At 42.4% G+C, this 23,571-nt stretch overlaps 1 protein-coding gene across 1 annotated transcript in view; it reads left to right on the plus strand.

The window, feature by feature from the left end:
• Positions 1 to 17,668, plus strand: part of slc7a11 (solute carrier family 7 member 11) — a 39,734-nt gene extending 22,066 nt beyond the window's left edge. Inside the window, exons 8-12 of the mRNA XM_087845623.1 lie at positions 1,514 to 1,617; positions 2,244 to 2,340; positions 8,876 to 9,025; positions 10,929 to 11,106; positions 16,753 to 17,668. Of these exons, the coding sequence (XP_087701749.1) occupies positions 1,514 to 1,617; positions 2,244 to 2,340; positions 8,876 to 9,025; positions 10,929 to 11,106; positions 16,753 to 16,808 (585 nt within the window). The 3' untranslated portion in view covers positions 16,809 to 17,668. The remainder of the gene's footprint in view (positions 1 to 1,513; positions 1,618 to 2,243; positions 2,341 to 8,875; positions 9,026 to 10,928; positions 11,107 to 16,752) is intronic.
• Positions 17,669 to 23,571: the final 5,903 nt, after the last annotated feature.

The following is a 23,571-nucleotide window of genomic DNA, read 5'->3' on the forward strand; positions in this document are numbered from 1 at the left end:
AAAGTTCAACAAAGCAACGAGAAAAGCAAAACTTTGTTATGTTATATGTGATATCAGTAGCTTATATTAAGCTGAAATTATGGCAGTGGCTCCTTATTTGATAGTGAAATATATCTCACAGTGTTTTTCACTGTAAGGGCTGACCTTGGCTCTCTGCAGTAAAACGTTGTGCATGCTACTTGAAAGCATTTAGTTGAGGTCTCACCTTCATGGTGTTTACTTCTGGCTTGAGCAGTGCGGTTGCCTTCCTGCACTTAGCATGTCATTATCAGCAAAGTGTCTCTGACAGCTTGGCTTCCCAGCAGCTGTTAATGTGATTGTTCCATCCCAGCCCTGTTAATGTTAATCACATCACAGACATTCCCCAATAATAACCACTGTTGCTTATTAGACTGGGGATAGCGATCAGAGATCGCTGGTCTTTTGTAATGCAGTTAGTTTTATTGCCCTGTGCACCGTGAGTGATAAAAGCACCTTAAGACAGGTGTTAAGAGCATTTATCTGTTCTTAGAAGGCTGTGATAGGATAAAAGCATTAAACTATGTTCTTCCTCTCTCATAGACAGCGGGCAGAAGTTTACATCTCAAACTTGATTACAGAGTTTAACTGGTGTCTAGAACTTATCTCGAAGAAGCTTGGCTCGAGGCACGATTAGTCATTTTAGGCTTTTTGAATTAGAGGTGTGTTCACATAATGGAAGAGTGATGAATGGAATAGGCTGAAGTTATATCTAAAGATCCTTTTTATTTAGCATTTACCTCAATAGACTACCACTAAAGATTGTGGTGTAGAGAACAAAGAAACTTCGACATTTTCAAACGTACACCAAGGGCTCCTAAAACTTTGGACAAAGGTATAAGTGCAGCAAATGTTTAGAAATGAAACTGTACTAATGTGGACCTTTTGTCCTTCAAAAACGTGTACTACATGTATTTAAACAGAACCTTTAAAAATAAATGTTCCTCTTTCATTTAGTTCCTCTGACTAAAGATAATCCCTCTGCTTTTTAAACAAAGGTCTTGCACACCAAACAACTAATAGTGTCTGTTAGTTCTTCAAAGCTCTGGTCATGCTACTGTATGAATCCTGTATGAAGGGTGCAGCTTATCTCTGAAGGGTGGAGTGCTGCTCCTGCTTGGTCAGTGTTTAGTTGATTGGCTGCAAGTGTAACCTTACATCCAATGGTGTTTCCAGTTACAGTCTGCCTGACTATGCTTCGGATGCAACGGTCCATCTTCCATGAAGTGTTTTAAAGAAAGGCCGTCGTTCAGCTCTGATGTTTTCACATTGTTTCGTTGGCCTGTTTCCTTCTACCACAGTGCTGCTTCGTCACCAACATTGTACTGAAAATATTAGAAAACTTTAGTCAACACTTCCTGCAAGTTGATTTATTCGAGCCAGCCTCAAATACACCGGTCACCTGAACACTGCTTTCCATCTGACATTTAATACAAACAAATGACCAACAAACGCTCATCTGTCTCCCTTTATGTCCTCTTTGTGAAATCCACAGACATTTGCAGAGAGGCTTCTGGGGAACTTCTCTATCGCCGTCCCAGTATTTGTAGCCTTGTCCTGCTACGGCTCCATGAACGGCGGCCTCTTTGCCCTGTCAAGGTAAGGTCCCTGTCACTGCTAACGCACCTAGAGTATGTATGCCTATGTGCTCACGACAGAATCCTGTAGCAGTTAAACAAAAGTCACCAGGTGTTTCTAATTTTGCAATAATTTGCGGTATTAAGTATACTTAAGTATACTTATACTCTGTGTGTGTGTGTGTCATGTGTAGGGTGTCAAATACATCAGTTTTTTCAAAGTTGCTGGTGGTGCACACAAGGTGTCCTTAAGCATCTGTGCTACGGTGCAACAAAAGTGACAATGATTTAATGAATTTAAACTTTTCCTAAACCTAATCAAGGAATTTTCAGAGTGTCACATTAACCAGCAAGTAAAATCTGAACTACTCAGAGAGGGAAACAAAGGACACCTGTATCTTTTTCTCTTTTTTTGTAAACTAGCATTTATTGTAAAATATGCAGGCACAGTTAGTCAAGCAGGTTGTTTTTTCAAATCTTTGAACCTACACACTTGAGGCATTGTTAATGGGAATGAGAAAACTGCCCATGGGAATATGTTTCATGTTGAAAAAGAGCTGATTTTAATCATAAAATGTGACTGTGTTGATTATCAAGTGAATGTCATGGTCTCTCTCCTCATTTTGTCATAATGTGTGTGTTCACCAGAATGTTCTACGTAGCTTCGCGTGAAGGCCAGCTCCCTGAGGTTTTGTCTATGATCCATGTCCGCAGACACACTCCACTTGCAGCTGTCCTCATAATGGTCAGTTTACTAACATAAGCATTTCATTTCAGACAATATTCTAAAGGTCACAAAAACTAATCTTTGAAACGGACGACAACATGAGCTGATAGATGTCATGAGTCCTGAAAACAATTCTGTCTGAGCTTTCTGCACTTTTTTGGACAAAAATTGAAGGAAGGTTAGAGATTCAATTCAATTCAGTTTCATTGATATAGAACAACAACCTAACAACAGTTGCCTCAAGGTGTTTTATATTATAAGGTAAGACCCTACACAACTACAGAGAAAATCCTGATACTCAAACAACCCCTTATGAACAACAGTGGGAAGGGAAAACTCCCTTTTACCAGGAAGAAACCTCCAACAGAATCATGGTCAGGGAGGGGCGGGGCCATCTGCAACAACTGGTTGGGGTGAGAGAAGGAAGACAGGATAAAGACATGCTGTGGAAGAGAGACAGAGGTTAATAACAGATATGATTCAGTGCAGAGAGGTCTGTTAACACATAGTGAGTGAAGAAGAAACACCCAGTGCATCATGGGAATCCCCCGGCAGCCTACACCTATTGCAGCATAACTAAGGGAGGATTCAGGGTCACCTGGTCCAGCCCTAACTATATGCTTTAGCAAAAAGGAAAGTTTGAAGCCTAATCTTGAAAGTAGAGATAGTGTCTGTCTCCTGAATCCAAACTGGAAGCTGGTTCCACAGAAGAGAGGCCTGAAAACTGAAGGCTCTGCCTCCCATTCTACTTTTAAATACTCTAGGAACAACAAGTAGGCCTGCAGAGCGAGAGCAAAGTGCTCTAATAGGGTGATATGGTACTACAAGGTCATTAAGATAAGATGGGCCCTGATTATTTAAGACCTTGTATGTGAGGAGCAGGATTTTGAATTCTGGATTTAACAGGAAGCCAAAACAGGAGAAATCTGCTCTCTCTTTCTAGTCCCTGTCAGGACTCTTGCTGCAGCATTTTGGATTAGCTGAAGGCTTTTCAGGGAGTTTTTAGGACTTCCTGATAATAATGAATTACAGTCGTCCAGCCTGGAAGTAATAAATGCATGAACTAGTTTTTCAGCGTCACTCTGAGACAGGATATTTCTAACTTTAGAGATGTTGCACAAATGGAAGAAAGCAGTTCTGCTTATTTGTTACCCACCACAAGTAAATTAGCAACCAGCAGCGTCTTTAAGATAAGGATAAAATGTTAAGATGGGGCCTGATTTATTTTCTAGAATTTGATTCTCAAAATATCAATATTTTAGTAATTTGGGGTAAATTTGTAGTTTATCGTGGAGCAGGAACATAGTGGAAAGTAACTAAACTACAAAAGTTTTAGAACACCCCAATTTTTCCAGTTTTTGTCAAGTCTGACTGAACGGATTCAGGGAAAAAGTTTAATGAAGGTTTATTTACAAACATCAAGTGAGCAAGATACAAATCAGAATCAGAATACTTCATTGATCCCTGGGGGAAATTATTTTTTGTTACAGTGCTCCATTATAAACAAACTTTAACAAAGACAGATAATACACTAACTAAGAATAGCACAATATAAACAGGCATATATATGCATAAAAGTCACTTATTAATAAATAGCTGAAAAAGAACATGTGCAAAAAGGGTGTAGCTGTTGCAGTAACCAGTGTGTTAGATGGAGGAGTTGTACAAGGAGCCACAGGCAGGAATGATTTCCTGTGTCGTTCAGTGGTGCTTTTCGGTAATCTCAGTCTCTCACTGAACGTGCTCCTGTGACTGACCAGCATGTCAGGGAGTGGGTGGGAGGTGTTATCCAACATTGTTGTCCTTATCTTGGACAACATCCGCCTCTCCGACACCACCTTGAGGGAGTCCAGCTCCATCCCCACAACATTACTGGCCTTACGGATCAGTTTATCGAGTCTGTTGGCATCTGCGACCCTCAGCCTGCTCCCCCAGCATGCAACAGCATAGAGGATCGCATTGGCCACAACAGACTCGTAGAAAATCCTCAGCATTTTCTGGCAGATGTTGAAGGACCTCATCCACCTCAAAAAATAGAGACGACTCCGGCCCTTTCTGTAAAGTGCTGTGGTGTTTTTAGCCCAGTCCAGTTTATTGTCAATGTGAACTCCAAGGTATTTATAGTCCTCCACAATGTCCACACTGACCCGCTGGATTGAAACAGGGGTCAAGTGTTTCCTGGTCTTCCTGAAGTCCACGATCAGTTCCTTGGTCTTTGCCATGTTGAGCTGCAGATGATTCTGCTCACACCACGTGACAAAGGAGTCAACCACAACCTGGTACTCTGTCTCATCATCCCTGCTGATGCATCCAACCACCGCAGAGTCATCAGGAAACTTCTGAAGATGGAGGTCTCTGTGCAGTGGCTGAAGTCTGTGGTGTAGAGGGTGAAGAGGAAGGGGGGAGGACAGTCCCCTGTGGTGCTGATTACCTTGTCAGACACACACTGTGGGAGACGCACATATTGTGGTCTCCCTGTCAGGTAATCAACAATCCAGGACACGTGGCGTCTTTGGAATAGGGACGAGGCATGATGTCTTCCACATCACTGGTACCCTCTGCAGACTCAGCATGAACAGTTTATGAAAGACTCCACACAGCTGGGGACACAGGTCTTGAGGACAGGGGACTCACTCCGTCTGGTCCAGACTTGCCTGAGTGAAGTCTCCTCATTTGCATCTCAACCTGGTATTGAGTGAAGGTGATGGGTGGGGGTGTCAGGAATCTCCCAGGAGGCAACAGCGCCATGTGAAGAGAGAGGCTGGCACAGTGGTGTGGATCTGCATTCCAGGCACACTACAGGTGAGGTTGTGTGTGTGTGTGTGTGTGTGTGGGGGGGGGGGGGGGGGGGGGGGTGAGCAGACACTGTGGTGTCTTCTCGTTAGCTCCATTCTCACCTCCCTTAGCCCCCCTGCTGTTGGTTGGCCTGAATCCAGTGATGGTCTTCGTGCCCCTCCACACCTCTCTCATGCTGTTCTGCTGGAGTTTCCACTCCAGCTTCCTCCTGTAATTGTCCTTCGCCTCTCTGATCTTGTCCTTTAGTAACACCTGGACCTTCCTCACCTCCTCTTTATTGCCCCCTCTGAAAGCCCTCTTCTTGTTGTTGAGGAGGGCTTTGATGTCCTTAGTCACCCACGGCTTGTTATTTGGGTAACAATGAACAGTCTGAGCTGGAACAATGGAGTCGGTGCAGAAAGTTATGTAGTCTGTGATACACTCAGTAAGCCCATTGATGTCCTCGGCATGAGGCTCAGAGAGTGTTTCCCAGTTGGTCACCTCGAAACAGCCCTGTAGTTCCGCTAAGGCCTCCTCTGACCACCTCCTAACGCTCCTCGTGGTCACAGGTTCCCTCCTCACAATTGGCACATAGCGGGGGGTGAGGTGAATCAGGTTATGATCTGACCTACCAAGTGGGGGGAGGGAGGAGGAGCTGCATGCATCCTTGACATTAGCATACAGTAGGTCTAAAAATTTTTCTCCCCTGGTGGGACAGTCCACATATTGTCTGAATGTTGGTTTTGTATTGTCCAGTGATACATGGTTGAAGTCACCTGAGATCACAATAAAGGCACTCGGGTGCTGAGTCTGTAACCGGGCTATGGCAGAGTGGGTAGTGTCACATGCAGCTGTGGGGTTAGCAGAGGGAGGAACATAAAAAGCCACCAAGATGACGTGAGAGAATTCTCTGGGTAAATAATACGGCCTGAGTCCAACAGCACACAGTTCAATGTCCGGGCAACAAATCCTTTCTTTGACTGTTATGTTGGCAGGGTTACACCACCGGTTGTTAACTAAAACAGCGCTAAACTAAAACAGCAAGCCCACCTCCTTTCCACTTACAGTTAGTGATGCTGTCCCTGTCCGGCCGAACAGTGTGGAAGCCTTTCATCATCATCATCATCATTGTTTATTTATATAGCACTTTAAAAACACACAAGGCTGACCAAAGTGCTGAACAATAGAAACATAATAGATACCATAAGAATAATAAATACGATAAAATAATAAACATAACAACAACGCCAACAACGCCTTCCACGGAAGCATTCTCGTCGGGATGTCCTGGTGCATCCATGATTCAGTGAAACACATCAGGCTACACTCTCGGTATTCCCTCTGACTCCGTACCAGTGCTGAGAGCTCATCGATTTTATTCGATAACGATCGCACATTTCCCATTACGATAGACGGCAGACACGGTTTATACCTCCTCCTCACTTCGAGCCTCCGCTGTCTCACCGTCTCCTTCTTTCTTCTCTTCTGTCCTTGACCTCTGCATCCCCGATGTGTTTTTCTCCAAATTTCAGCTGGTACTTCTGCGGGTCTGGTCAGCGAGCCGGCCGGCATCAGGGCGATCAGCTGATCTCTGGAGTAAACAGTCCGTGCATGTAGGAGATGTGCTGCGGTCCCGTTCCTTGATAAAAGTAATATTTCCACGGCCACCAGAAGAACAAAAACTCTCTTAATCCACATGATTGAGTAAAAGATAATAAACGGATGAAAATACAAGTCAGAAAAAAAAGAATACGTAAGAAAACAGAGCTAAACTAAGAGAAAAAGCAGGAGTGACTGCAACAGGCTGCACGCTGGTTGGCGCATGCGCACTAAACACTAAAATGCGGGGGAATCAGGGGTTCCAGGGCTCCATGGGCAGGAGGGGAGAGGGACACCACACTCAACCGTTGACCCACACACCTCGCTCCACTTTGGCCACACAACAAGCTTCGCTCTAGCAAACACTACACGCTCCTCTTCTGACACACCACGTCACTCTGCCAAACACTCACGCTCAGGAATCCAGGGCAGGGAAACAAGGATGGGTCCAGGGAATATATATATATATATACACAATAAACAGATGATGAGATCAAAATCAGGAAATCACAAACAAACACGAGAGAAGGTCAAAGCTGGGACTACACTAATGTGAGTTGTACAGCGTTCCAGTGACCAGAAGCACTGAGCCACTGCCTTAAATAGTGGCCATGAGTAGCAGAATAATGAGCCGCAGGTGAGTAACTGCTTGCAGGTGTGTGGCTTCTTCCCATATCTGTAGCAGTTCCCATGAATGTGGACCTTGTAGCTGCTTTGCTTTCACTCTTCTGTCCAGTTCAAACCAGCTCGATGGTTTCAGTCTGCAGACTGTGCTGGACCTCCATGTTTCCAAGCTCACCATCTTGTTCTTTGTTCCTGAGGTGGTTCTGCCACAGCTTGGACTGTCTGGGGTCTTTATCCTGCTGTAGGATGAAGCCCTGACCAACTAGGTCCATACCAGAGGTGGCATGATACCACTTTTTTATGTCCGATACCGATATCATAAATTTAGATATACCGATATGAATCCGATATAGTCTATTTTATAATCAATAACTGTGTTTTAATATCTTCCTGCACTTTGTAAAAGTTCATAGTCAAATTTTAATTAAATTTTAATTCAAACAAAATGCTAAAGCTATTCTATTATACTTGTATTTAAAAAATACGCTCCACCCAAAATATTTCACATTTCAGCAATACTGATCCTTTTATTTAAACTTTTAGCAGAACTGCAGATTTCAAAAAGTTTTTGGTTCTGAAAAAAGTGCAATATCAGCACAAAATAATGTTAATATTCAACAACTTAAAACCCCCCCCAAAAAAACAGGTTGTATAATGGACCCTTTTATAAATAAAGCTGAACATAAATAGACATCCAGAGTGGAAAGCAGTGCAAATAAATGCAAACACGGCTTTGTGACACTCATCTTTTATCGAGATAGATGTCAGTGTAAGCTGTTTCTATCACATTTAACCTCAGACTGAATTTTGTCTAATTTCTATACAAAACACAAGTATAAGTGTTTTTCATTGTTTTGTTTTGTTTTTGAACCATGAAACTTGACCAGCAACACAGTTTTTTCTTTCAAAGTAAAACTTAAATCTATCCATTGTACGGTTAGACTTAGCAATGACAGTGCACAGACATCCGAGCTCCATATATCAGTTGTTAAGCTTATTGTAGGAATGCTTCACCAACATTCAGAGATGAATTTACAGACTTGCTTTACTTCTCTGGGATAGCTTTCTAGGCTCCAAATGCTCAACCAGACCGCCGACAGGTCTCGCACGCCACAGCTGCTCTATCACATGACGCATACTGCTTCGACGTGCTGAGGTTATGAGCTGGGTTACACTATGTTGCAAGTTTTGTGAGGTGCTTTTGTAATATTTAATGGATCGGATTACATTTTTTATTTCTCTACGATATCCGATCCAGTAATTTAGGTCAGTATCAGACCGATACAGATAGGTAATATCAGATCGGTCCATCTCTAGTCCATACCAGAGGGTATTGCATGGCAATCCAGAATGCTGCGACAGCCATTTTGTTTCAAGGCTCCTATCACTGACCCTGGATCCAGTAAAACAGCCTGTGAAGAAGGAACCAAAGATTTCAAGTTTTGAGTCCATAAAACCTACTGTAAATCTACACTGTAAATACACAGTCTTGACTGATGGAAATACAACTGTCTTGTATGTGTGTGTGTATTTGGATGTGTATGTGAATGTACAGTACCCTATGACCATGCTCCAGCTGTTAGTTGGAGACATCTACAGTCTGTTGAACTTCATGAGCTTCCTGCGATGGCTGTTCATCGGTGTGGTGGTGCTGGGTTTGATCTACCTCCGATACACAAAGCCGGACCTCCCCCGCCCTTTTAAAGTCAGTATTTCCACACCACTATGCAGCTATATCTGAACTTAGACATTGCAGTATTAACAGTTATATATGCAATTAACCTTTCATGCATCCAGATACAGTGCCGTGGAAGTATTTGCCTCGTTTCTGATTTCTTAGTGTTTTCTACATTTGTCACACTTATGTTTCAGATCATCAAACAAATTGCATTTTATATTTTAAAAGTAATTGTCCCCTAAACCTAATCACTGGTTGTGACACCCTTCACAGCAACAACTACCACCAAGTGTTTGTGTTGTCATGCTAAAGCTTCACAGTTTTCTCAGTCCTGACTTTGACCAGGCTTCTCCAAAGCCTTCATTTATTAATTTATTTTTGAGCCATTCGGGGGTGGACTTGCTGGTGTGTTTTGGATCATTGACCCACTGCATCATTCAAGTGTGACTGCTGAACATTCTCCTTCAGGATTTTCTGGTAGACACCAGAATTCACCGTTTGATCAATCATGGCAAGTTGTTCAGCTCTTAAAGCTGCCCCAGACCACCACACTACCGCTATCATGTTTGACTGTTAGTATGATGCTCTTTGTATGCAATGGTGTGACACCAGATGTAGCCAGGACTCAAACCTTCCAAAAAGGTTCAGCTTTCGTCTTGTCAGGCAACAGAATCTTTTCCCCAAAGTCTTGGGAAAAGACTCCCGTCAAGTTTGAGATGAGCTTTTGTGTTTTGTTTGGTCAGCAGTTTGGAACTCTCCCATGGATAGCATTTTGCTTGGTCTCTTTCTTATTTTTGATTCATGAATTGAGGCCTACAGTCCTTTAGATGTTGGGGTGATGCTGGATGAGTCTTCAATGCACTCTTTGGTAGACCAGCTACTCCTGGAAGGTTCACCACTGATCCAGGTTTTCTTCATTTGTCCATAATGGCTCTCTCTGGGGTTCACTGTTTTCTCAAAGCCTAAGAAATAACTTTAGCCTCTTTTCCACTAGTACCTACTTGACTTGACTCTACTGCGTTTCATTCATTTTCCATCACAACTGAGTACCACCTAATGTGCATGGATTCACTATAGCAACTGTGTTTTCATTTGTATGAAACATAAACCACCACAACAATAGAGGATGTCAAGGCGATTGCATATCTGCTGCTCGATCTGTGGCTTTTCGTCAGACTCGGGGACCACTTCCTAGTTTCAAAAGTTTTTGTGAAGGAGTTGCTCTCATGACTCATTGAGTGATGCCATAGATTGGCCAACAGCTGTCATGAAGTCTGCTGAAGTCACAGTTTCGGATTGACTCAGCTTTCTTGGAACAAGCAGGTACTAAGAAAGTACCCAATGGAAACCTTTAAATGTTGAATCAAGCTGAGCCGAGCTGAGTTGGTACTAGTGGAAAACCATTTCCCAGACTGATAAGTGTCACTGAGTTTGTTCCTTAGCTCTGATGTGTTGGCTTTCACATCTGTTAGCCTACTTTACTTTGCCAGACAGGTTCTAATTATGGGATTTCTTGATTCAGCGGGTGTGACAATAATCAGGACTGGGTCTAGCAATGAAAATTCACTCACATTTAATTGTGGTTAATTACAGTTAATTGATGATTTACCAAAGAGTGCAATGACTTTTTCACAAAGGGTCAAATAGGCTTTGCCCTGAATAAATAAAATCATCGTTTAAGAGCTGCATTTTGTAGTTACTCAGAATATCTTAGTCTAATATTAAAGTTTGTGCCATGATTTAAAACATGAAATTGTGACATAAATACTAAGGAACTGTGAAGGGGACAAATACTTTTTTCACAGCACTGTAGCTCTTACATTTTCCTCTGAAAGTTTAAACACAAAACATTCAATCAGTTCTGCAAAATCCTGACTTTTCACCATCTTTGTGTGTACAGTATATAATTTCACTGTTGATTTGTCCGCAGGTTCCACTGTTTTTTCCAGTGGTGTTCTGCATCACATGTTTCTTCATGGTCTTCCTGTCTCTGTACTCGGACCCTGTTAACACAGGAATTGGATTTGCCATTTCCCTCACTGGCATCCCTGCATACTACATCTTTATTTACTTCAACCACAGACCGAAGTGGCTTCAGAGGACTTTAGGTAACACATCATTAACAGTTACTCATGGGTCACTTGATTTAGCTGCAAACATGAAATTAATAAAGCACTATTTGTCAATTATTTATTTAATAATGGAAGTGATCTGTAGTGTAGTAGTTAATTCACCTGAGATGGAAAAGATCCCCAGTTTGGTGGGGAGGAAGCACAAATTCCTAGGAGTGTTATCATCCACTGTAAAAATCTGTCAGATAAAACATGTGCATTCATCCTCAGTGCCACCCCCCTGTGAAAAATATCAACCACCCAAAATAAGTTTTTCTTTTTCCTCATTTAATACTGAAGTAATTGCAAACACTGCAAACCACAACACAATTAAATATAAATTAAAATATAAGAACAAAAAGAAGATGCACATTCTCTGTCATATGGGCCTGCATGAATAAACTTTCTGAATCCTTTATCATCTGCAACTGAAAATAGTTGTGGATGATTACTATACCTTTCTAATGTGACTTTGTTGTCCCTGGCTCTCTTTCTCTCCCTCCCGCTCTGTTCCTGTGCTACTGAGTGTAACTACCGCCCCTCCCCCCTCATCCCAGCGTAAAGCACAAGGCTTGCATGCGGAGTGAAGCGGAAAAAAGTGCGAGAGAGAGGGTGAGAGAAAGAAAAAAAAAAAACACGGCTCGCGATAAGGAGCCGGCTCGCGTTGTTCACGTCAAAGATCTGGCTCTAAGAGCCATTTCGTTCGCGACCGACACATCACTAATGTCCTCTGGTGGTCTTTGTTGGTTGGTTGAGTTTTATCAAGTCCATTGATCTACTGAAAAAGTTGGTTATTAAAAAGGACGACCGGTTATTTACAAGAAGTGTTATTGAACTGGATTCAGTGTTACTCTCCTGGTGTGATGCTTCTGTCTTGAGCTGAAACTTGTTCTTCAACAGGAAGAGACCTCCAGCACTACAGAAATAAAAACTGTAAGGAAGCGCAAAACTCAAGGTCAAGGAAGAAACAGAGGATAGAGTACAAATAAATATGCACAATGTGTGTTACCAAGTTTCGCATCTGTAAGAAAAACAAACATACATATCAGAATCAGAATACTTTATTAATCCCTAAGGAAATGATGTGGGTTACAGTGTCTCCAGTACAGTAACAGAAACAGACTAGACTATTTAACAATACAATATGTTACAGATTTAAGAAAAAGCACAATATATACAAATCACTCAATAATTATATAATAATAAATATCAAGGATTGACAGAGGCGATTATAAATAAATATCAATAATATTGACAGCAACATTACTGAGTTGCAAAGAGCATGTGCAAAAGGATGTAACTATGGCAGTGTTTACAAGTGTGTTAGATGGAGGAGTTGTACAGGGAGCCACAGGCAGGAATGATTTGTGTTGTTCAGCTGTGCTTTTTGGTAATCTCAGTCTCTCACTGAGCGTGCTCCTGTGGCTAGTCAGCACGTCATGGAGTGGGTGGGAGGTGTTGTCCAACATTGTCTTTAACTTGGACAACATACGCCTCTCTGACACCACCTTAACAGAGTCCAGCTCCATCCCCACAAAATTACTGGCCTTGCAGATCAGTTTATTGAGTCTGTTGGCATCTGTGACCCTCAACCTGCTGCCCCAGCATGCAACAGCATAGAGGACAGCACTGGTAACAGCAGACTCATAAAAAATCATGATCATTGACAGATGTTGAAGGACCTCATCCGCCTCACAAAATAGAGATGACTCTGGTCTTTCCTGCAGAGTGCAGTGGTGTTTTTAATCCAGTCCAGTTTATTGTCTATGTGTACTCCAAGGTATTTATAGTCCTCCACAATGTCCATGTTGACCCCCTGGTTGAAACAGGGGTTAAGGTTTTCCTGGTCCTCATAAAATCCACAATCAATTCCTTGGTCTTTGCCACGTTGAGCTGCAGATGATTCTGCTTGCACCACGTGACAAAGGGGTCGCCCACAGCCCGGTACTCTGTCTCATCACCCCTGCTGCAGAGTCATCAGAAAACTTCTGAAGTTGTCAGGTCTCTGTGCAGTGGCTGAAGTCTGTGGTGTAGAGGGTGAAGAGGAAGGGGGAGAGGACAGTCCCTTGTGGTGCCCCTGTGTTGCTGATTACCTTGTCAGACACACAATGTGGAAGATGCACATATTGTGGTCTTACTGTTTGATAATAAACAATCCAGGACAACAGAGAAGCATCCACCTGCATCACTGTTTGCTTATCACCCAGGAGGGTCAGTCTGATGGTGTTGAAAGCACTGGAAAAGTCAAAAAACAAGAACCTCACAGTGCTCGTTGGCTGGTCCAGACGGGTGTAGACACGATCGAGCAGGTAGATGATGTCATCCTCAGTTCCGAGGCGGGGCTGGTAAGCAAACTGAAGGGGATCCAGATGTGGTCTGACTATGGGTTGAAGCTAGTCCAGGATGAGCCTTTCCAGGGTCTTCATGACCATACAAAACATATAAAACCTGGAACACAATAATTGGAAAATGCACAGGTACATTAATCAGCAAGCTTCTTGTGGTGTGTGTGTGAGTGTGAGACAGAAAAAGAGAAAGAGTGTCAAGTGTGAGTATGTACGTGTGTGTCTTTGTCATGAAATGTAGTTAAAAATGAGGGGGGGGGGGGCCACAATAACACCCCCCAGGAACCAGAGGCGAGATGGATCTGGGAGAACCGTCCCATCCACAGCCCCCAGGATTATTAAAGACCCAAGACTATGCCTGTGCACCCATCCCAGCAAGAGCAGGAAGGCCCTAAATGTGGTGCCCATGGCCAAGGGGTGAGAGTCGAGGAGAGAACCAGAGGAGACAGGTAGCTGACCCCTCTAGAGACAGGCTACCCCAGTGCAAGCCAAGATCAGGGTTCTACGGCTCCAGGTGCCCAAGAACTGACTGGTACCCAGCAGAGTCCGAAGAAGAGATCTAAGACCACCAAGGGAGTGGGTCAACAACCACACGAGAACCAACAAGTACTACATCCCAGTAGGGAGGTAGCTGTCCCAGGTGGGGAGCGGTGGGGAGGGTGAACCCGCCATCATTTGACTGGACTCTCATACCATGAGAAGCAAAGTTCTCTAGAAGAAAGTTGCAATACTTGGCCTGAATGCCAAACATCATGTCTGAAGGAAACCAGGAACTGTTCATGACCTGGGCAGTACTGTCCCTGAAGTTAAACATGGTGGTGGCAGCATCATGTTGTGGGAAAGTTTTTCAGCAACAGGAACTGGGAGGCTTGTAAGGGTTGAGGGAAAGATTAATACAATGTGCAAACACATCCTTGATGATAACCTGCTAAAGAAAGCTCTTGACAATGAACTGGCGGCGCGGCAGTAGCACGCAGCTGCCACTCCAGATTAAATGGTGCCGGCTTTTGTTTGTTTCTTATTGCCTTTCATTGTGACTTCTGACCCACATGGACACCAGAACGAGCAATTTCACGCACGGAAGCGGAAGCGCAGCAAACATGCTAAAAGCAAATGCAAGCTGGCTGGCCCTCCCATCAATCCTCAAACATTTCCTCACTGGACAATAAACTTGACTGTATCCGACTTCAGTGGACTACACAATTTAGGGACTGCTGCGTCTTTGTTTTCACAGAAACATTGCTCACTAACAGTGTTGGCTTGTGTCTCTACATCAACATGCAAGAACTCTGTGCTAGTTTCTAATTACTGCTCGCTGGTAGAGTTTGTGACTGTCAGATGCACACCTTTTTACATACCTCACTACTGTGCTCATTACAGCAGTGCACATTCCAGCCAGTGCTAATACTAAAGAGGTGCTCTGCAAGCTGTACAGGGCGAATTCAAATCCCGATGGACTGTTTGTTATCGCCGGAGATTTCAAACACACAAGTCTCAGTGCGCCTGAAATCAACATGTGGACTGGATCTTAATTACACAATCATTCCCAGCATGCACCAAGTGAAGCCCCGCCCCCACCTGAGATATTCAGAAGAGGGGGCTATCCAAATTCAAAGGCTGCATCCTCCTGAGGCCGCATTTGTAGGCCGATTACATCACAGCGTTGTGACGAAGTTTGTCCAAATTCGTAGACTCCTCCGAATGAAGCCAACAAATGCGTCCTCCTTTTCCCCAAATTTCAAGGATGGGTCGGGTGTGTCCTTCGTGGCCCACCATATCCCAGAATTCATAGCGCAGCCCAGCCAAACTCCAGTTTCCAACAATGGCGGCAGCTACTTAGTTTTAGTATTACTCTTATTACTCTTTCTGGGTCACAAAATAAAGTTTTAACATATTTTCAAGCGAGAATGTGGGTGTGTAAACTTCAAATATCTGCTCGATCTATCAAGATATTCCATATTTGCAAAAGTGCTCCGACGTTTTCTGAGACGTCTGTTACCCACCAGCTCGATAGCAAGCCGGGGCGATAACAGCGTAGTCCCTGCACACCATTTTCAAACCCCCCGCGGTCTTTCACAACTCAGGTTAAACATTATATATAAGTCACTTAGATAACTTAAAAATGTTATTGTTTGGCTTTTTTCAGTGTTTTAATTTTTCGCGAGTAAATTGGTTTGGCTGAGATTAAAGATTTAGTTTTCACACAGCTGAATAAACGTCAAACAGAAAACTGATTAAACAGAAGTGTGAGATGATCGAGAATGTATGCCAGTGTCCTGTTATATTTTAGATAGAAAGGAGCAGACGGCCGAGTTTATTAAACTCCACCGAGACAGCTGGTGACGCAAAACTGAAGGCTAGACCGTCCAATTTCACAGCCTCGCAATTCCAGCCAACCCGGCCTTTGGAGGACTCGGCCCACGTAGACCGCAAAGGCCGGGTCCTCAGGAGTATGCAGCCTACGAATTTGCAAACCCCTGACGCGTCTGTTAAGATAATCCCATCAGACAGACCGCTCGTCAGATACTGCAAAGCGGTTCAGAGACAGGAGTGCTCTCTGCTCTTCAGGACTCTTTTGATTACAAAAATTCACCTTCCAACAGGACAATGACCTTAAGAACACGCCTAAGAAAACAAAGCAGTGGCTTTGGGACCACCCTGTGAGTGTTTTTGAGTGGCCCAGCCAGACCTGAACTGAACATCTCAGGAGAGATCTGTCAATGGATGAAGCTAAACATCTAAACTCTGTAGTAGGAGGACTTTTTGACATTTTCTGTCTTTTTTCTTATGTTGCAAATCATATTTAACATCATTAATCAAGTTTGGGCCTACTGCAGCATATTTTCAAATGGGTTATATACTAGACATAAAAAAATAGACTACGAAGAAATTATTTCATATTTTTCTGTGTTCCATCCTCAGTTTTTTGACATAGTGGTATTTGCTGTGATACTTACACCTCACAAGTCTCACAAGTGTTAGCTTTATCTTGGGTGGTGGTTTACAGAAGCCCCTGGGAGTTAAAAGGTATTTCAAGGGGCTGAACTTCAGCTCACCCCCCCCAAACAGTTGTCCATCCAGTTGCCAGATGGAGAACTGTAATTTATCACTCCAGAGAACACATCTTCATTGCTTTAGAGAGCTAATTGTATCTGCTTTGTATAATGTGCTGATTTCCAATTGTTGCACTGTTATCAATGATTTTTGTGAAACAATCACCTTTCATTTGTGTTTTAACTGCAATCTTGTTAGGCTGTTATCTTGATGGAGCTTTACACGATTTTGTTTGTGTCATCAGATTCCTTCAACCGAACCTTGCAGATCATCCTGGAGGTTGTTCCAGCTGACCAATGACAGCACACAAGAATTACAGCACCAGCACAATCAGATAAATGCAGATGTTTTTAAACTGAAATTCAAAGTTATTTTATTTTTACTTACTTGTCACTGATCTTTGGGAACATTGTGATTATTTATGTAAAAGGAGAAGAAATGTTGCCTTTTGCTTTGTACAACCTATACATTATACATAAATGATACTATTGTGTGTTTAATGTGTTTCAAAGCATTTAACGATTTGCCTAATTAGTGATTGAATGCTCATATTATCAACATTTCAGTAAATAGGAACATTTGAAGACACAGAACACATTGAACATGTAAGCCCCACCCACCTGCCCAACCAGACATGTTGTTTACAAGGACAGCCAATCAGAAGGTGAAGAAAGAGAGTAAGGAGATGTCTTGTTTCAGCAAAGAATAATGCATTGTGGCCCAATTTATAATAAAAAAGAATTGTTTTAAACTGGGAATCATGCATAGCTACTTTAGTCTAAGAGTAACATATTTGCTTCTGTGACTGCTTAGAGTTTAAAGGGGATTTACAGTATTATGCTTATTTCTTGCTCTCTAAGCTTATTTAGGTACCATGGGACAATAGTCTGTAATGAGTGATTTTATTATAGATGTGTTATAGTTATTTAAGATAAGAGTTTTTAATCAGTAGGTTTTTTTCATTGTTTGACCTTTTACATATAACGCAGTTGTTTGGTCATCAGTATTGTTACCTCTTAGAAAAATATTAATGTAACACAACAGACTGAATGATTTTTTTTAAATATATGCTTTCAGCTCATGAAGCAGAAAAATCATCTCCCCAACTTTTTGATGTGGATGCTGACAGCATGTTCACTGCTAATAAGTCTGGCCCTGTTGCACCATAATAAAATGAATTAAATTCAATTCAATTCAATTTTATTTATATAGCGCCAAATCACAACAAATGTCGTCTCAAGGCGCTTCATAGATACAGAGAAAAGCCCAACAATCATATGACCCCCTATGAGCAAGCACTTTGGCGACAGTGGGAAGGAAAAACTCCCTTTTAACAGGAAGAAACCTCCGGCAGAACCAGGCTCAGGGAGGGGCGGCCATCTGCTGCGACCGGTTGGGGTGAGAGAAGGAAGACAGGATAAAAGACATGCTGTGGAAGAGAGACAGAGATTAATAACAGATATGATTCAATACAGAGAGGTCTATTAACACATAGTGAGTGAGAAAGGTGACTGGAAAGGAAAAACTCAATGCATCATGGGAATCCCCCGGCAGCCTACATCTATTGCAGCATAACTAAGGGAGGATTCAGGGTCACCTGGTCCAGCCCTAACTATATGCTTTAGCAAAAAGGAAAGTTTTAAGCCTAATCTTAAAAGTAGAGATAGTGTCTGTCTCCCGAATCCAAACTGTAAGCTGGTTCCACAGAAGAGGGGCCTGAAAACTGAAGGCTCTGCCTCCCATTCTACTTTTAAATACTCTAGGAACAACAAGTAGGCCTGCAGAGTGGGAGCGAAGTGCTCTAATAGGGTAATATGGTACTACAAGGTCATTAAGATAAGATGGGGCCTGATTATTTAAGACCTTGTATGTGAGGAGCAGGATTTTGAATTCAATTCTGGATTTAACAGGAAGCCAATGAAGGGAAGCCAAAACAGGAGAAATCTGCTCTCTCTTTCTAGTCCCTGTCAGTACTCTTGCTGCAGCATTTTGGATTAACTGAAGGCTTTTCAGTGAGTTTTTTGGACATCCTGATAATAATGAATTGCAGTAGTCCAGCCTGGAAGTAATAAATGCATGAACTAGTTTTTCAGCGTCACTCTGAGACAGGATATTTCTAATTTTAGAGATGTTGCGCAAATGGAAGAACGCAGTCTTACATATTTGTTTAATATGTGCGTTGAAGGACATATCCTGGTCAAAAATGACTCCAAGGTTCCTCACAGTGTTACTGGAGGCCAAGGTAATGCCATCCAGAGTAAGAATCTGGTTAGATACCATATTTCTAAGCTTTTCAGCGCTGAGTACAATAACCTCAGTTTTATCTGAGTTAAGAAGCAGAAAGTTAGTGGCCATCCAAGTCTTTATGTCTTTAAGACATTCCTGCAGTTTAACTAATTGGTGTGTGTTATCTGGCTTCATGGACAGATAGAGCTGGGTGTCATCTGCATAGCAGTGAAAATGTATGCTATGTCTTCTAATGATGCTGCCTAGGGGAAGCATGTATAATGTTAACAGAATTGGTCCTAGCACTGAACCCTGTGGAACTCCATAATTAACCTCAGTGTGTGAAGAGGACTCTCCATTTACATGCACAAATTGGAGTCTATTAGATAGATATGATACAAACCACTGCAGTGCAATACCTGTAATACCTACAGCATGTTCTAATCGCTCTAACAGGATATTATGGTCAACAGTATCGAATGCTGCACTAAGGTCAAGAAGGACAAGCACAGAGATGAGTCCACTGTCAGAGGCCATAAGAAGATCATTTGTAACCTTCACTAAAGCTGTTTCTGTGCTGTGATGAACTCTGAAACCTGACTGAAACTCTTCAAATAAACCATTCCTCTGCAGATGATCTGTTAGCTGTTTGACAACTACTCTTTCAAGGATTTTTGATATGAAAGGAAGGTTGGAGATTGGCCTATAATTAGCTAAGACTGCTGGGTCTAGAGATGGCTTTTTGAGTAAGGGTTTAACTGCAGCCACCTTGAAGGCCTGTGGTACATAGCCGATTATTAGAGATAGGTTGATCATATATAAGATCGAAGAATTAATCAATGGCAGGACTTCTTTGAGCAGTTTTGTAGGAATGGGGTCTAAAAGACACGTTGATGGTTTGGAGGAAGTAATTATTGAAGTTAACTCAGAAAGATCGATTGGAGAAAAAGAGTCTAACTTAACATCAATGGAACTCAGAGTAGCTGTAGATAATATTACATCTGTGGGATGATTATTGGTCATTTTTTCTCTAATGATAAAAATTTTATTTGTGAAGAAGTTCATGAAGTCATCACTAGTTAACGTTAAAGGGATGGTTGGCTCAAAAGAGCTCTGACTTTTTGTCAGCCTGGCTACAGTGCTGAAGAGAAACCTGGGGTTGTTCTTATTTTCTTCAATCAGTGATGAGTAGTAAGCTGTTCTGGCTTTGCGGAGGGCTTTCTTATAAAGCAACAAACTATTTCTCCAGGCTAAATGATGATCCACTAAATTTGTGACACGCCATTTCCTCTCCAGATTACGAGTCATCTGCTTTAGGGTACGTGTTTGAGAATTATACCACGGTGTCAGGTACTTCTGATTAGAGACCTTAGTTTTCACTGGAGCTACAGTATCCAGAGTCGTACGTAGTGAGGAGGTGAAATTATTAACAAGATAATCGACCTCTGTTGGGGTAGCGTTCAGATAGCTGCTCTGCTCTGTGTTGGTACAGGGCATTGACGATGATAACAGTGGCTGGATTATATTCTTAAACTTAGTTACAGCGCTTTCAGAAAGACATCTACTTTGATAAAGTCCACTCTCCACTGCTGCGTAATCAATTATTGTAAATGTAAATGTTATCAAGAAATGATCAGACAGGAGAGGGTTTTCAGGAAACACTGTTAAATGTTCAGTTTCTATGCCATATGTTAAAACAAGATCTAGAGTGTGATTAAAGTGGTGGGTGGGTTCTTTTACATTTTGAGAGAAACCAATTGAGTCTAACAACAGATTAAATGCCATGTTGAGGCTGTCATTTTTAGCATCAACATGGATGTTAAAATCACCCACAATAATTATTTTATCTGAGCTCAGAACTAAAATAGATATAAAGTCTGAGAAATCAGACAGAAACTCTGTGTAAGGCCCAGGTGGACGATAGATGATAACAAGTAAGACTGGTTTCTGAGTTTCACAGCTGGGGTGGACAATGTTAAGCATCAGGCTTTCAAATGAATTAAAAGTCTGTCTTGGTCTTTCATTAATTAATAGACTGGTGTGAAAAATTGCTGCGACACCGCCCCCTCGACCTGTGCTTTGAGATTTCTGGTAGTTAGAATGACTCGGGGGTGTTGATTCATTTAAACTAACATAATCATCCTGCTGCAACCAGGTTTCTGTAAGGCAGAGTAAATCAATTTGTTGATCAATTATTAAGTCATGTACTAACAGAGACTTGGAGGAGAGAGACCTAATATTTAATAATCCACATTTCACTGTTTTACTCTTTGGTTCAGATGTGGATACTGTATTGTTCTTTCTTTGTAAATGTTTAAGTTGTTTGTTGCTGGTTTTTAGTTTGTTTTTTGTCTTTCTGGAAGCAGACACAGTCTCTATGGAGATGGGTTTTTGGGGGGGTAGCAGGAGGAGAGAAGCTGCAGAGAGGCGTGTAAGACTGCAACTCTGCTTCCTGGTCCCAACTCTGGATAGTCATGTTTTGAGGGGTTTAATAAATTTGTCGATATTTCTAGAAATGAGAGCTGCTCCATCCAAAGTGGGATGGATGCCATCTCTCCTAACAAGACCAGGTTTCCTCCAGAAGGTTTGCCAATTATCTATGAAGCCCACATCATTTCTGGGACACCACTCAGACAGCCAGCAATTTAAGGAGAACATGCGGCTAAACATGTCACTCCTGGTCTGATTGGGGAGGGGACCAGAGAAAACTACAGAGTCCGACATTGTTTTGGCAAAGTTACACACCGATTCAATATTGATTTTAGTGACCTCCGATTGGCGTAACCGGGTGTCATTACTGCCGACGTGAATTATGATTTTACTGAATTTACGTTTACCCTTAGCCAGCAGTTTTAAATTTCCTTCAATGTCGCCTGCTCTGGCCCCTGGAAGACAATTGACTATGGTTGCCGGTGTCTCTAGCTTCACATGTCTGAGAACAGAATCACCAATTACCAGAGTTTGACCCCCAGCGGGTGTGTCACCGAGTGGGGAAAAACGGTTAGACACATGAACGGGTTGGTGGTGTACCTGGGGCTTCTGTTTAGGACTATGCTTCCTCCTCACCGTTACCCAGCCGCCCTCTTTCCCCAGCTGCTTGGGATCTGCCGGGGAACAGCTAGCGGGGCCTACGCTATCTTCGGCTGCACCAGCTACAGGGGCCTGGCTAGCTAAGGGTGAGAGAAGGGTGCAGAGCCGAGTCTCCAGATCAGTAATCCTGGCCTCCAGAGCTGCAAATATGCTACATTTGTTACAGATATCATTACTGCTAAAGGAGGCCGAGGAGTAACTAAACATCTGACACAATGAGCAAGAAAGTGCAGAAGGGACAGGTGAAGTAGCCATGGTGCTAACGGGTCGGCTACGAGCTAAGCTAGCGAAACAGTACAGAGACAGTGAGTGAATACTTTGGCTATAAATTAGGTAGTGAGTACACAGAAAGTGTGCTTCGGATGAAGCACGTGAAGATTATACTGTGAAAAAAAAAGAGTGTATTTAAAAGTTGTTAATTAAACTGCTAAGCAAATAAGCTACTCAGAAACACCACTGTGTTTGAGCAGGAACAGGAAGCGATACTATACCACAGAGCGAGCGAACACCAAGTGGCGCTATGAATGCACAGTTCTCATTCTTCTAACCACCTGACATGGACCCCTCAGCTTGTTACACCAATGGCAGACTCTCAACTCCAGCTGAAGCTCAGAAACTAACTTATTACAGCTCAATTTAAATCATTCACCTACAAATTCAGACCATGGACTAATGGGGAGGATAAAATTGATTATCTCCCTACAGTGCAGGGCTTTGTAGGAAACCTGGGGTCTCTGTATTTATTGGCTGTTACTTTGACACAAACCACCAAACCAAAATGTTATTGGGAACCTTTGACTCCATCGTTTCATTACTTCTCTGACTTTATGTATATCTCTGCTCCCCCGGTACTCCATTCACATTTCACATTTCCCATTCAGACTGCATCAGCACTTCCCTCTGCCTGCATCAGGAATGAAGGGGCTTGGCTCTGTGTGTCCTGGTGTTATAATCTTATTTCAAGAGGTGACTGTGTGTGTCTGTGTGTGTGTGTGTGTGTGTGTGTAGACTGCAGATGTGGCTGCTATGAGCCCCCTGGGTGGGATTTGCAGGTAATCTGTCTGTGTAACTGCTACCCCGTGGCACCCTGCATCCCCTTTCAGCTCTGTGTCCTGTAAATGGAGGGCTTTTACTGCTGATGAGAGGAGGGCAGCATAGAGACAAAATGCCCGGGAGCTTTCACTTTAGCTGGTTCACAAAGTTTCCTTTTATCCAGATTGATAGTAGAGGGCTCTCAAAACAGTCTCTGATGGTGTCTGAGGAATTGGAACAAGTTTTGGATCCGATGTGTTTGAAGACTTGCATGTTATTCTTCTGATGCTCGGTGTAGATTAGCATTCTTTCCTAATCTAGCAAATACAAAGCACAATAAAGCAAACTGCCCATTTAAAAAAAATAGACTTGTATCAAGCAAATATACAATCTTACATCTAATGGAGCTGACACAATTAATCGTATAATGATTTACAATTGTGATGTATTGCAATGCGGACATAAAGCATTTTTAATCCATTCAGAAGAAACAAATTGATTATTAAATACAGTCCTGATCAAAAGTTTAAGACCACTTGAAAAATGGCAAAAAATCATCTTTTGCATGGTTGGATTTTAACAAGGTTCCAACAACATGCAACAAGCAGAAATAGGAGGTACACACAATATTTAACTTATATTTAACAAACTTAAACTGGGACAGGCTGATCAAGAGTTTAGGACCACATGCCTTTAAAAGGCCAAATCTGTGCAA

The sequence above is a fragment of the Neolamprologus brichardi genome, chromosome 2 (genome assembly GCF_056152115.1).
Source record: "Neolamprologus brichardi isolate AB-2024 chromosome 2, ASM5615211v1, whole genome shotgun sequence".
NCBI lineage: Eukaryota > Metazoa > Chordata > Actinopteri > Cichliformes > Cichlidae > Neolamprologus > Neolamprologus brichardi.